At 53.4% G+C, this 15,389-nt stretch overlaps 1 protein-coding gene across 2 annotated transcripts in view; it reads right to left on the bottom strand.

Annotated features, from left to right (window-relative positions):
• The window catches only part of HIP1 (huntingtin interacting protein 1), a 143,844-nt gene that overhangs the window by 72,062 nt on the left and 56,393 nt on the right, over positions 1–15,389 (bottom strand). The window contains exon 1 of one of the 2 annotated variants that reach the window (XM_045786220.2): positions 4,693–4,834. The exons of the other annotated variant lie outside the window; for it this stretch is intronic. Within the exon in view, the coding sequence (XP_045642176.2) occupies positions 4,693–4,710 (18 nt within the window). The 5' untranslated portion in view covers positions 4,711–4,834. Of the gene's footprint in view, positions 1–4,692; positions 4,835–15,389 lie in introns of those variants that run through there. 2 annotated transcript variants of the gene reach the window in all.

Genomic DNA, 15,389 nt, shown 5'->3' with positions numbered 1-15,389 from the left:
ACCAGCCAACGCTAGACCACAGTCATCCACCCACAGGACTCTGAGGCTCCCACAGCCTGAATGCTGAGCCAGTCTCCAAGGCTGGCAAGGACTCGGAGGCCAGACCCCTCCAGGGTCCCTGAGCAGCTCCAATGGATGGACAGGCTCTCTCCCTCCCCAGGGAGTTGATTCTGCCATAGAATGCCTCTGATACGGGGAAGTGCTGACCAGCCAAAATCTAGCCCCTCCTGAAACAAATCCCACTTTCCAGAGCCACATAGAGCACATGAACCACCTCTTTGTCTCAAAGGCCCTCAGTGAGTCGAAGTCAACCATCGGCCCTTCTGGGGTTTTCTCTTTTACAGACTGAACTACACATCTTTCGAGACTGACATCCTCCTCGCTCTGCTCTGGACATTCTCTAGGCCACAGACTCCAAAGCTTTTTTTGCCTCTGACCACAGTAAAAAATACATTTTACAAGGCCAATCTTTACTTGTGTGCATGTGTGTATACCTCCAAAGCCAGCATCGTGAATGAATGCTTACCTTCTTATGTGTAACACACCTGGATGCTTTCCAACCTATTTCACTCTGAAATGCTCTGCAACCCACCACACTGAGTTTGTAACTCAAAACTGAAAGGGCTGCTCTGGCTTCACTGAGCCTTCACTGCTTACTTAGCTCAGACCCCAGGTGGGAGGGCACATCCCTGCCCCCGGAGCCGTTAGCCTATCGGGGCTGCAAGGAGAGTCCTTGGCATCATTCGGCACAGGGATCTCCCCAGCTCAGCACTTCCTTTCCCCACGCTGCTCCTCAGCCCAGCAAACACACATGCACACACACCAGCAGCGACAACACGTGGACCAGGAGCTTGTCCCGGCCCCATCATCGTTATCATTTACTCTGAACACCTGAAACACCTTTTCTCCATCCCTCTCATTTTCCTGCTGTGTAAGCTGGGGTATCTCAGGAGAGCAGCAGAGATTCAGGAAGAAACCTGTGTTTTGAAAACAGCGGTAGGTAACTGACAAGGTGTAGGTAACTGACAAGGTGTCTAGTCTGCACTAGACTGGCAGAACCCACCCCCCATGGGGCCCAGAGGCCAAAGGCCACTACCACTCCAGCCTGTCTTTTTAGATTGGCTTGTGTCCATCCTAGAATCTGGTCACCGAATCTTTTCCCTCACCCTTTATCTTGGTCACCACAGCGTACATTTTGGTGATCAGGAGAACCGGCTACAAAGCCTGATTCTACCACTTGTGTAGGATCCAGACTTCACCTCCTAAACTCCAGTTTTCTTATCTGTAAAATGTGGCTAATTATTTCTGCTCGGCCCTCCTCACAGGGTGGTACTGAAGGTGAACAGGTGTGAAAAGGCTTTGTAAACTGTAGAGCGCCAGGCAAATATAAATCGTTACATAAACTATATGTTCTTTTGTAAGAATTGATGGCATTGGCTCTGTTCCCCAAATTACGGCCCTGCATCCTCTGTGTTGGGTAAAGGCACAGACTCCATTTTCAATCCCCAGAAAGCATCTACACTTCACCCAAGTGCCATGTTAAACAAGCCCTCCCTTGGGCAGAAATCTGAGGTCATCAAAAATTCATCACTCGCAGCAGCTGGTGGACCCAATGTCCCCGTCATTTGTTCCTTCGTTCAGAAAGAGAAGTAGATGTGGAAGAATTGGTCCCAAGAGCCGTCAACTGAAATACAGCCTACACTCAACTCTTCAGGCCAATCAAGAAAACAACTCTTCAGGCCAAATCAAGGGGTAGGGAGGGCATCTGGCTGGCTCAGCTGGAGGAGCATGCGACTGTTGATCTTGGGGTTCTGAGTTTGATGAGCCCTATGCTGGGGGTATAGATTACTTAAATAAATAAATAAACAAACAATAAAAGAAAGGGTGTGTAGGAGTGGGAATCAGAGTCATCTTAGATGAGACTTTGGAAATCATCATTACCCTAAGAGCCACCAAGTAAGGAGGACTTACTAAGCCCATGCCTTCAAAGAATTATTTCCAATCTTCACTAGGATGCTCAAGGCAGGTATTATTATTTTCATTTTACAGACAAGGCTAAGAGGTTAAAAAAAAAAAAAAAACCAACTTACTCAAAAGCATGTAGGGAATTGGGTGAACTCTAATCTGCTTTTTTGCATTCAGTGTTAAGCAAGAGGAAGTGCCACCCCTGCCCCAGGCTGATGTCAGACTCTGCCAAGGATGTGGCTGAAATAATGGGTTTGAGGTCGACCCTGGAGCCAGTGGCCCCCAGAGTGAAGACTTCAAACCAGACAGAAGGCTTTAGTGGTCAGAACAGAAAAGTAACTTTGGCCTTTGGCAGGAATGGGAAGCAGGTGCCAAGTCCCCAGGGGTGGGTCAGATTCTTCTGCACAGTCCAGGATCTGTGCTCTTTACAGAGAGCTGAGGACAATTGTTTCTGGACTGGACATTTGAGTGCTCGGTGATAAAAGAGAACCTAATATCACTTCTGTTGGGACCCCAAGCTAAAAGAGGAAAGAGGCAATACATGTGCTTCTCCAGTGCCCCAGGTTCTCCAGAGGTCACCCAGTGCCTATAGCCCAAGGTCAGAACACCCTGGCTGGCATTCAAGGCCTTTCTGATCTGGCCCCAACCAAAGATCTCAACATTTCCTGATCTAAACCTGCCCCAAAGGTCCCCAGTCTTACCAGATGGCCTTCCCCATTCCTCTTCCAACACCTCTTCCAACAGGCCATGCCCCTCACTGCTCTCAGCAGAGCCAACCCCACCCAGCCTTGAAGAGTCAGCCTCAGACTTCGTCCTCCACCCAGCTCCTCAGACACCTGTGACCCTTGGAGCTGTGGGCCTTCTGGTCTGGGCCTGCCTTGATAGCTAACTGTTGCATTGGCCTGCCTCTCTCTGGACTCTTCCACCCAGATGCTAAGGGCCCTGAGGAGCAGGGAGGCCATAGGTTATGTTTCTGTGTCCCTCACACAGCACTTGCCATAGGCATGACAGGTATTAAATAAACGCTATTGAGTTAATGAGCAGATGGATGGAGAGAGGTGGTAGAGTTAGAGGGGACCCAAACCTCTGAAGACACAGGTCCCTTAACTCTGTAAGCTGGTCCTCATAAGCCAGTCTTTGGAAGGAATCTTAGCTCAGGGCCAGAAGGAAGCTGGGGGTGATGTGGTTTGGAGGCCACTGAATTAGAGCTTCAAGCCCACGATGCAAGACAGGTGACTCTGGTCCTGCTAAGACATCTAGAAAAGAACTTGGCTGCTACTCAATTTTCCACCTCCCCACCCTCACAGCCGCAACTAGGATTTTTTTAATGAAAGGTAGTTCTAATAATCGCTCAAAGAAAGTAGGCTTTCGTGGTATACGCACATAGGGAATGGTGGTCCAGCCTCTCAGCACTGCCCAACCATGGATGGGTATGTGTCCTCATATGAAGATGGGAGCTGGCGAGATCCCGCATCCAGCTCCCAGCTCCAGGGCAGCACTCAGAATGAGACTGGTTTCCTGCCATGGAAAGGACGACTCTCACCTATCCTCTGCTCCCCATCCCACTGTCCCCTACCCAAGACAGAATGCCAAAGGCCTGGCAGGACCGGAACTCACCTGCCTTCTCCATAGAGATAGTAACTTCAAAATGCACTCTCTGGGGGAAACTAGCCTAATTCTGTACAGGATGAACTGAAATTCCAGTACCTTCTCTTCCCTAAGGAATAGGCAGACCCAGACCTCTTTTTTCCCCCAGACACAAAGACACACCCCAACCTGGCACAGACCATCACAAGATACCTCTCCAGCCTGACACACAGGCCCTCAAATGTTGTAAGTCTGGGGGTTGTGGGGGGTGGGGGGCACTCTGGTCTAAAGCCAGGGTCAGCCTACCTGACTACCAAGTGACGTCACAGACACCCTTAAATCGCCATTCAGAGGGGGAGCCACTTGGGACCTCTGGGAAAACCTGCCCCAAGTGCTCAGGGACCCCCAAACCACACCTTGTTACCCCCTCTGAGGGCTGTACCCCAATCAATCAATGAGCAATGTATTCAGCTCCTACTGTGTTCCTGGGGGTGCTGGGGTGCCTGCCTGAGGGATCAGCTCCCCCAGGGAGTCCAATGCTTAAGAGGCAAAGGTGTTTGCTGGTCCTCAGGCCAAAGCAGCTGGGGTTTACAAGTGGTAAATCTAGAATGTCCCCCATCTATGCCAAGGATTCCATTCCTGCCCCCTCACCGTCTAAGATGGTTAAAGTCCTAGCTCCTCCTCACTGCCCTTCCAGGTCACCCACCTGTGCTCCCCCCCCAACCCCGCTGGCTCAGTCCAAAAATCTTCCCCCAAATCTTAATTAGGTATGCAAGCACGGGGCCCTAGAGTGGATAGGACAAGCCCCCTTCCCGCAGCCCGGCCCTCCCTCTACCAGGCTGCTTTCCCAGTTTGAGAGCAGAGCTCAGCAGCCCTCTGCCTGGGGTCTAGTGAGCTCTCCCGGGCAGCGCTGGTGGCAGCGCGGCGGGAAACCCGGAGCCCCATCCCTGTCGGCCAGCCGCCTCCACAATCCTGGCCGGGCTCCCTCCTCCAGCACGCCTGGAGTTGGGGCCAACGAGCAGGATCAACAATCCAGAAACTTTCAATGGATCAAGCCGACTGGGAGGGAGAGAGGGAAGGGGTGGGGGGAGGACGGAGACCAGGGGAGACTCCAGGGCAGAGCCCCCGCTCTTCACTTACCATCTTGCTCACATCCATGACCGAGGCTGCAGGGCACCCCCCCACCCCTTGAGATCCCGCTTCCCCCAAATGCTGCTCCCGGCTAATTCCGCCCCGGTGGTGCCATGCTGCGGGGAGGGCGGCCGGCAGGGCCCCCGCGGACCGGGGAAGGCGGCGGCGGCGGCGGCAGGACCGAGGCTGGACCGGAGAAAGGAAGGGAAGGGGGAGGGGAGGCGAGGAGGGGGAGGGGGCCGAGCGCGGAGCCGCAGCGCGCACCGGGGGCGGGGGAGGCGCGGCTCCGCGGGCTGACCGCGCGGCCAAGCACCCTGGGGGCCCGGGAGTCCCGCGATCAGCTGGAGGCGCCGCGGTAGGGGGCGCAGGCCACGGGGGCCCGGGGGAGGGCTGTGCGGGCAGCGGACGGATCCCCGGGGCCGCGGGAGTCTGCGGCCCGGGCGCGCGGCGAGGGTGTGATTTGAATAACAAAAGGTCGCTTCTCCCGGAGCCCCGGCGGCCGGGATCGCAGAGCTGGGAGCGAGGCGCCGGGCCCGCCAGGAAGTGTGTGTTTGAGTGCGAGTGTGGTTTGGTGTGCGCGCGCGCGCGTGTGCGCGTTTTGGTGGTGGGATCGGTGGGACTCAGGAAGTGAGCGGGGGAGGCAGCTGAAAGGAGCTAGATGGGGGCGCAGCGAGCCGACATTCCAGTGGGGGCAGGGGGTCCGCTCGGCCCCTCCCCACTTGGCTTCCCTGCACAAAGGCGGAATTCAGAGCCAGTTGTTTGCCTCCTGCGGCTAATCCGGAGGGGACGCCCAGATGAGTCTGGGGTCTGCAAACAGATGGGCGCATAGAAGGAAGTGGAACAGGTATCCCCGGAAGGCTCTGTGCCCCGCACAAGTGAGCCAGAGCCAGCCCTTCCGGGAGCGAGGGAAATTGGCTCCTCAATGCTGTCTGCCCTGAGCGCAGAGCTTTCTCTCCAGCCAGAATCCCCGAACCTTGCACTCCTTACTCAATGCCTCGTCTGCCCTTAGAGAAATGGGAGGCGGACACTCCTCTCTGCAGGAGACACAGCTGGTGGCAGAAGGGGGCTCCGGGGAAATGTTCTTTTGGGGCAGTCTCCAGAGAAAGCCTGGACACCCAAGCCCATGGTTTCAACGCGAGCTGCCTCAAATCCTCTGATGAGCGGGGAGGTTTGGGGCACAAGCCAAGTCAGCTGGGACCTGAGGCCACCAACACCAACCCTGCTATACTCAGGTGAGGAAACTGAGGCCCAGAGCAGGGGAGTGATTTGCCCCAGGTCACACACCTGGCAGGGACCATGGGGAAGGAGAATCCTTAATAAGGAAAGTGCAACCCAAGCCAAAAAGAGCTTCCCAGGGTACCACGGAGCACCCGCTTCTAAAACCCTTTCCAGCGAACAGGTGATGGGACCCATCCACAACCCTGGTCCTCCCACCCCACAACAAGGGGCCAGGAAGGTGGTGCTAGCCTAGTAAGTCCCCCATCCTGGCCCCAGGGCCTGCTGGTCTGACTAGGAGGGCCCCCTCCCCTTCAAATCCGAGTTCTCAGTCTATGAAATAGGGAATGTTTCTCTGCCTGCCTCCTAGGGGGATGTGAGAACAGCATGATATAAAAGACATAAAAATAGAAGGACAGGAATGTATGGGGCTTTCAATGTGGTGGTTATTTTCATTTCCTGGCTCTGGAGCTCAGTTAAGGGGCCCTCAGCTTCAGCTAAGGGATCTCTGGGCCCAGGTCTCTCTGTCTGTCTAACCCTGAGTCTGTCCTGCCCTGCCCCAGTGCTGCCCCTGGCAATCCCAGCTCTTGTAGCACTGTGCCCCAGCTGGGGAACTCAGGAGGCAGCCCTGGTCTGCTCCCGTGTGATGGGCTCCCACAGTCCCTTCTATTGACTCATGTCCCCAGGAGGCAGGAAGGAAGCTTGCCATCACATCCTCATCAGCCAACACTGACCCTCAAGGTAAATAAGGGCCAGGTGAATCAGCAGGGGTCACCCAGTGCAGAAATGAGTTTGGGGTTATTTGCTGCCTGATTAAATGTACCAAGATTTACTTTCTTAAAAAAAAAAAAAAAAACAACTAATAAGATTTCCTATGTTTAAAAAATATTGTGAACTGTTAGGCCTGGGGTTGATCAACAGATCAAGGTCTGTAGATCTTGGCACCCTAGCCAGCAAAGCCCATTTTCTCCTTAAAATGGGGATCCCCGGATGGCCTGGGTAGCTCAGTCAGTAAGCATCTGCCTTTGCGTCAAGTCATGACCCCAGGGTCCTGGGATCAAGTCCTACATCGGGCTCCTTGCTGAGCGGGGAGCCTGCTTCTTCCTCTGCCACCACTCCCCCTGCTTGTGCGCACATGCTCTCTCTCTGACAATAAATAAAATCTTTAAAAAAAATAAAATGGAGACAGGACACCTGCTTCGTACTGCATACAGGCAGTAGGATCAAATGAAAGAAATTTCTCCAACTATCTGTAGTAGGCTGAATGATGGCCCCCAAAGATAAAAGGTCCTAATCCCTAGAACCTATAAATACTACCATATGCGGCAAAGACTACACACATATGATTAAGTCTAGGATTCTGAGATAGGAAGATGATCCTGGATTATCTGGGTGGACCCCAGATGCAATCATGTGTATCCGTCTAACATCAGGGATATTTGACACACAGAAGGGGTAAGACGGCGTACTAGAGGTCGGAGTGATATGGCCACAAGCTAAGAAATGCTGGCTGCCACCTGAAGCTTGCACAGGCAAGGAACAGATTTTCCCCTAGGGCCTCTAGAAGGAGTATGGCCCTGTCAACACTTTGATTTTGGCCAAGGAACACTAGTATCAGACTTCTGGTCTCCAGGCCTGGGAGAAAATAAGTTTCTGTTGTTTTAGCCACCGAGTTTATGATCGTTTGTTACAGCAAACACAGGAAACTAATATGCTGCCCAAAGGTCACTGAGGGCTGGTGTCATGGCTGCCTTGGGGCTACCCTCTCTGTGGACTTCCTCACTGGGGAGCGGCTCATGTGACAGCAGAGGCCAGCCAGGAAGCAGGTGGGCTCTCCTGCTCCAGTGGGGGAGCAGGGGGCTGGAAAATAAATAAGTACCCACACGCAAGCATGTATATGCATGAATGCACACACACACACACACACACAGAGGGTAGGAGCAAACACTGTCTTTAAACAAGTTGAGCTTTTCTACCTTGGCTAACCCACCACCCTGCCAGGCCCACCCAGCACACAAACACCTTTGGGTGCCTGCCTTTCCTACCACTCCTCTCAGGTTCAGACTTGGAGAAGAAGGGAGAAGGAAGGGCCTGCCTGGGGATCCCCCTTGCAGAGTGGTTGTGGCACAAGGCATTCAGTGAGGCTATGGGCCACTGGCTCAGGCTGGGGGAGCCTCTTTTGAGTAAACTGGACAGAAAGAGAAATAGCAGGTTCAGAAGTAAGAATGCTGTGGCCCTCCGCTGCTACTCTGTCCTTTCTTCACCAGCTCCCAGGCCACTGCAGCCAGCTGCCTACTCAGCATCTCTACCCTGGGGGCCGTGCTGGGGGTGGGGTCTCAGTCTCCCAGGCATCTCACACTCAAGGAGTCTAAAGATATATTCTTCTTCTCCCACTGTTTTCACATTTTCTGTCTCCTGTATGGTTCTGCCTCCACTTAGTTGTGTAAGCTAGAAACTTTGAAGGCAGCCTTATTCTTCCATTGACAACCTTCTCCTCCTACCCTATCTAATCAGATTCCACATCCATGTAGTTCTTTCTTGCAAATAGCTTCCAATCTTTGTCTTCCCTTCCCATTCTGACTGCTCCTATGCTGGCCAAGACTTTCAACAACAGCCTCCTGACTGGCCTCCCTGCCTCCGGTCTCTTTCCATCTAATTAATCTTCCACACATCTAATCACAGCTCCTCACTGACCCACCCCAAATGGGGAAAAACAACAACAACAAAAACACCAACAATCCAAACCTCTCCATAGGTCATTTGGCATTAAGGGTCATTTGGCCTACTCACCTGGCCCCATCTCCATTCTGGTTCATATTGTCCCATCTTCCCCCCACACCATCAATGAGGTCCTGGCCCATCAAATTGCTCACATGTGCTCAGGATGCTCCTGGAATGCCCTTCCCACTTTCTCAGCTTAGAAGATTCTTTCTCATCCTTCAGGACCCATCTCAGGTGTCACCTTCTCTGTGAAGCCATCCCTGACCCATCCAGACATAGCTGGTCACTGGAGTCCCTTCCTACAACGGACAGCCCCCGTGTATAGCCTGAATCATCTTGGGAGGGGATGGTCTGTGCTCTGGGCTCTCCCTGCTCACCTGTGAACTCCCTTGGGCACATCCTGCCCTGCCTCTCAGCCAGAATTTCATACCCACATCACTGCTTCACCTTTAACGACTAAAAATTAGGGAATGGCCCCAGGAGGCCCATGGAAAGGTGCAGTGGATGAGTCCTGGTAGAGGGTGACACCTACAGGAAAACTGTGGTTCTGCAGCCTAGCCCTACAAATCTGTACCACACTGATGGGCCAGGCTGCCAAGCCCAGGGCTGGACCTCACAGAGTACGTTCATTCCCAGGAATGAGGTTTCATCCAAACAATCTTCCCTCCAAAAGAGCCTTACAGAATGTATGTTACTGTGCTACCACTAACAATAAGCATCTGCAGAGGGCTGTGAGGTTCAGAGAATGCCTTTTTGTCCATTCTCTCGTTGGATCCTTAAGACCATCAGGTAAGGCAGATAGAGCAGATATTACGCCAACACCTGTTTTGCAGGTGAGGTCTTGCAGAAGAAAGAGTGTGCCACTGATACCCGAGGAAGGCATGAGATGGGGAGGGAGGGTCCAAGGGTTCGTTAGCTTTGCCTACGGTATTTTATAAGGGGGATGTCCTGAAATACTATTATTTGCAGAACAGTGGATATTACGGAAGGAAGTGTAGGCTCTGGAGACAGACAGTCTCAGGCTGAATTCTGGCTCCATTATTTTCTGGCTATGGGCAATTTCCTTAACCTCTCTGTTAGTTTTCTTACCTGAAACATAGGGCTTATAGAAATCTTTCAGGGTTGGTGTGAGATTAAGCAAACTGATGCATAGAAGGCCCACCGGGCAGTGGGAGGCCGGCCCCAGCTCATCCCCAAACAGTCATTTCCTCTAACTTGGTGGCTAGCTCCTAAAAAGTTCTAGATGATTATTTTTTTAATGCTTAAGTCAAAAGAAAAAAAGGATAAAAAGCCAAAGGTATCAGTAGTTATCCTGATTAAAATGACAGTAAATAAATAGGTTTACAGGGAGAAAAATGAATAGGTTTACACCCTCTGTATCTATAGCCACTGAGCTCCCCCAGCTGAACAGGAGAGGACACGAGGACACGAGTCTCAGCTGCTGCTGAGTGACGCCTACTCTTCCCGTGGGGAGCTGCAGCAAATGAGCCTTGGTCAGATCAGGTGACCCAGCCGGCCTTCCAACCTGGTGGCTCCATGGCCAGCACTCCCACCCGGCTCTCCTTGGGCAGAATGTGGCCTTTTCACTGTGTTGCTCTGATTCCAGTTGGGATAACCTTCCACTGCCTCTCTCTGGGGGGATCTGACCACACTTAAAACTCAAAAAAGAGAAAAACCCTCAAGAAACACAAGTGTTCCTGGGCCTGGAGTGTATCTGCATATCCGAAGGTAGAGCGATCACGTGGCAAGTGGGCAGGTGGGCGCTGGGGGTGCGGGGCGGGTGGTGGTGCTGTGTGTCATGCCGTGAATAAAAATAACAGCTGAGAACATTACTGAGTTCTTAACATACCAGGCCTGACGACCAGTACTTTGTAAGTACTATTTCTTTAGTCCCCAAATAACCCTGGATACTAAGCGTTACTATTATTGTCCTTATTTTACAGATAAGAGAAGGAGGCCCAGAGAGGTCAGGTGACTTCCCCAGGGTCCCACAGCTAATAGGCAGGGGAGCCAGGGTTGAAGGCGGGCAGCATATTCCAAAGGTAGCCCCTCCCCTGGGCATCCCTGACACCTGGCACTGCCCTGCCCCTGGGATACCTGCCCTTACCCGGGTTGGCAGGCAGTTTAAACTATGTAATTATCAGTATATATATTTATTTTCAGGCTTTTCTTCATTCTAAAGCTTTGTGAATCAGTTGTGAGTACTCTGAATTCCCCTGCCTTCCCCGAAGTGACTTGCATAAATTCCCAAACCTGGGCACTGGGCACCTGTCATTCAAATGCAGGGCCTGCCTGTGGCCTCTTGGTCCCTAATCCCCATCCCCCACCCTGCACCTGTGTGCTGCTGTGTTCCAGGTGTCTCCGCTGTGGGTCTATGCCGGGGGAGGGGGGGGGGCTCTCAGAAATGACTCCTTAAAGTCGTTTCAACATCTCCCCTGGACGGTTTTCATCAACACACAGAACAGACCTCTATATTAGAGACACCTGGCATTGTCCCAGATATACCAATTTCTGAAACCATAGTTCAAAATATTTGGACTGTAAGGCTCCAGGTAGAAGGGACATGACTGCAACTTAGGCAGGGAGCAATGCCTGAAATTTGAGGGCATGACTGGGGAAAATCCCAGAGCCACAGGGGGATGAGGCGAAGTCGAAGACCAGGAGAGAATACAGCTGGGGACCCGTGGGTTAATAAAGTGCTGGAAAAGAGAGTGAACTGCCATACAGAGACTCAAATCCCCACCTCCTCCAGGGATGCTGAAGGTTACAGACAGGTTCAGCTTCCATTTAAACAGTTTCCTGCCCAAAGCTTTCACGTGGAACCACCGCTAAGTCTTGACCACTTGGAACAGACCTCTAATTTCATACAGAATCCTCACTCTTTGCGATCAGTGGGCAACATGCATTTTCCAGGAACCCCTTGTGTTGATTTTCACAAGGTGGTCCAAACGGGAGCATGGGTGGAAAGCTCCATAAATCCCCATTAGGAGCTCTCAGTAGGCACAATTCCACCAAGTATCCTGTAAGGGCCTGGCCTCTGAGCAGCCACTCAATAAAGACTTCGTTACTGAAGTATGATCTCAGTGAGTGTGTTGTTGAGCCTGCATTAAACCTCAGAAACATCTGTGTAGTGCTCTGCCCATCACAGGGGACGCAGGACCAGGGAACTCACCTGCAGTGTGCCTGGCATGAGACCAGATACTCTTTAGTCCTCCCTGACATGGATGCTGGGCTACAAAGAGGCTGGTGACTTCCCAAGTCCCATGGATGTGACTGCTACAGGTCGTCTACTGCTGACTCTTCACTCCCCCCACCCTCCGTATCTACGGCCCATCTTCCCAGGGCAAACTTGAACATGGCAAAAACTCCATTCACAGTCCACTGTCCGTCAGGACAGTCCATCAGCCTTCTAGGAGTAAGGTCATAGGAGCCCCTCCATAGGCTGGGATGTGTCTCCCCCAGGGCACTCTCTGGGCACCAGCTGGGGATGTCAGAACTGCCCCTGGGGACCTGCAGCATAAATGAGTAATGAGATGAGGCATGAATTGTCACTTAGTGCTGGGAGAGGTCACGTGCTCTGCAATCATCAAACCCCCTCCAGGACCAAGGGACACACTCAGGAGCTTGGGAGTGCCACCCACCATAGAAGGTGCCTGAAAATGCACCCTCCTGGGCAGGCAGGTAAGGGGCCAGGGTTCTCCTAGGAGGAAGAGCCAGAGGTCCAGGGTGCCCCCTCTCACTCTGACACAAAATGTGCATGAACCCACGTGGCTTACTCCCTGTTTTATCACCCACTTAGTCCCGGTTTTATTATCTAGACCTCAAAATCTAGAATTTTCTTTCTAGTCCTGCCTACCAGTGGCTCCCTTTAGTGCTCCAGCTGCTACACGGCCTCAGCCATGCCAGAAAGGTGCTTCTATCCAGAGGAATGGGTACACGTCAAGGGCGAGCCAGTGGGCAGACAGCAGTTCCAAACTGACAAAACCAGAAGGGTGCCCAGAGTTCTCAAACAATTCAGGGGGACGAGATGGGCCGAGCAGTGCCAAGCTGCTATAGGTCCCTGCTGCCTGGGCGACAGGCACTTCCCCCAGGCCAGGGGGGTGTCCCAGGAGAGCGGTGTGTAGACGGAGCCATGAAGGGAGCCTCGAGGCTGGGGATCATCAGGCACGGCACATGCAGGAAGACAGGACAGCAGGTGGCAATGTGACCAAGTGTGGCTAGGGGACTAAGGCAACTGTGTTCCTGATCCAGCTGAAGTGGAGCCATCTCCCTGAGCAGATACGGGGGGAGGGAGAGGGAGTTCCAGCTAGAACACAGGCTCACGTGCAGGCAGCAGAAAGGCAGACAGCCACCGTGTACTTAGAGCCAAGCATGGACTCAGGAGGTAAAGCAGGACTAAGCGAGCTCTGGGTGAGGACCCGGCGCGGGTCCAGGGGAGTCCAGCGGCAGAGGCCGGGCAGGGTGATGGCTCCTACAGTCCCTGCGGATTTTCTCATGCCCAGCCGGAGAGGAGCCAGGCTGGAAGCTGCAGGTGGTCAGGGGCCACAGCAGGGAGCAGGGCAGATAGAAGCCAAGATGGTGGCCATGGCTTCAGGAAGGGGACAGCAGAGAGAAGAGGGATGTAGGGATGACGGAGGGGCAGAGGAAGATCTGACCCTGGACACCAGGGGGAACAGCTGCTGTTAAGAGGAATCAGGAGGAATCAGGACAAGGACCCTGTTTTCTAGGGCGGTGGGGGACACCTGTGGTTGTCAGTCTGCACTGCTGATTGGCCATGTGCGGAGGGAGGGCGAAGAACACACTGCAGCGTGAGCAGCTGGGGCCCAGAGGCACCGATTTGGAAGTCACCTGTGTGTGAGTCCAGACAGCGAGGAGGGCCCTTTGGGAGGCTGGCTGGTTCTCAAGGTTAAGAACCCAGCTCAGGGCAGGCTCAGGTGAAGGCAGTGGGGCTCGCAGAGGATGGGCCATTTTGCCGGTGGTGGGCTGAGCAGAACTTTTGTTTTTAATTCCTTTTGGACCTTAAGTACAATTTTCAAACCGATCCTTTCAATATTTATAAGAGCTGCTGCTTAATGAAGTCATGAAAAGCACTTTCTGAATGTTCCTAGCCCCAGGGATGTGGGAGGTAACTGGCCTGCCAACAGCCTGGGCATCAGCATTTGAAAGCTTCCCCCAGGAGACACTGATGTGCAGTCAAGACTGGGAACGACTGCAGGGCAGCGGCTAGGGCTCAGGCACCTCCATCCCACTCCAGGCGGAAGCCACAGGCTACGGGAGAGGAGGAAGCGGGGCACTTCCCCTAGCACTTCTACACTGGGAATTTCCGAGCTTTCACCTGGAATTTTCCATTCCTTGGCCAAAGGCTCAGTGTAAGCGAGAACCTCTGAACCCCTTGCCCCGGATGGATTTCTTTTCCCTCTTTGCGCTGCCACACCCCCCACACCATTAAACGCAGTGTCTGTGGGCTCTCTCTGCACATTTGACATCACGGGGCAAAGAGGGACTCCAGGCATGGCTGAGCAATGCAGAGACGCCTAGCACACAGCCCGGAACTGACATCCATCCTGCAAAATAGACTCTCCAAGAAAAATGGCCCGGTCTTAGGATGCCGCTTTTAGCTGGTGGGTTCCCGGGCAGCGAAGATCTGCTAGATTTTTAAAGCGTCTCCAGGCAGGCTGTGGGTGGCCAGCGGGGGTGAGGGAGCCCACTAAAGACACCGAGACAGATGGGAGCCACTCAGCCAAGTCCCTGAGTCAGCACACAGCCTGGAAACCTCCACTCAGGGGGCCGGGGCTGCCAGAGCGCTCTGCCCCTGCCTGCCCGGCTCCGCCTGGAGGCAGCAATTTTGGGCACCCTCAAACCGGCCAGCCCAGAAGCTGTCAGCCTCTCTCACTTGCCCCTCCCCGGAAGGACAAGTCCAGGAATCTGTCTCTGCCCAGTTATCTAATAAGCAAAGACCTGTCCCAGAGGCATAGACCAGGGCAGGAGGTAGCAACCCAGAGATGCGCGTAGTGACCATGGGCCGGCACTTTCGTGCTGGAGGGGGTGGCAGCCAGGCTAATTCCATGTTATTACAGCCTTACAGGAAGCAGCCTGGCTCAGCTGTCAACCAGCAGCAATTTATGGGCCTTGGGGGCAGAGGGAGGGAGAAGAGGGAAGAGAAAGGAAAACACAGCCCTCCACCCCCACCCCCCAAATTGATCCTGAGTTATTTTTAGATGCTTATTCATCCCACACATTTCTCTGTAAGAGCCAGGACATGGGCTCTGTACAAAAACCATGTGGCAGGAGGCAGCTGCTCACATAGGAGGACAGGGCTGGGGGCACCTGTGAGCAGGTGGGAGGGAGCATGGGAGGGTCTTCAAGGACACCCAGGATTCCGAAGGCCTGGGAGGAGCCTGCTTAAGATTCTCTCTCCCTCTCCCTCTGCCCCTTCCCACTCGCGCTGTCATTCTCTCTCTGGAAAAAAAAAATCATCTGGGGGTAGATAGAGCATGGATATAAAAGCCACAGAAGGCCTGAGGTAGGGAAGAGGCAGAGGAACTTGGATTCACAGCCTGATGCCTCCCAAGGACGGCTGTCCAAGGGGCACTGCCTCTGCTTAGATGTGGATGCTGTGACTTAGGTTCTCCCTCTGCAAACAGGGCAATAAGCACTCTTGGCGGGCTTAAGGACTGATGTAACGGGAAGCCCACATCATTTCAAGATAATGTAGGGGTTACCTACATGAGAAGATGGTGCAGGTGTCCAGGGAACACCAAGGAGGGGCC

The sequence above is a fragment of the Ursus americanus genome, chromosome 2, assembly GCF_024610735.1.
Source record: "Ursus americanus isolate L20-20 chromosome 2, mUrsAme1.1.p, whole genome shotgun sequence".
NCBI lineage: Eukaryota > Metazoa > Chordata > Mammalia > Carnivora > Ursidae > Ursus > Ursus americanus.
The sequence above is the reverse complement of the archived record's forward strand: the minus strand, read 5'-3'. Positions and strand labels throughout refer to the sequence as shown.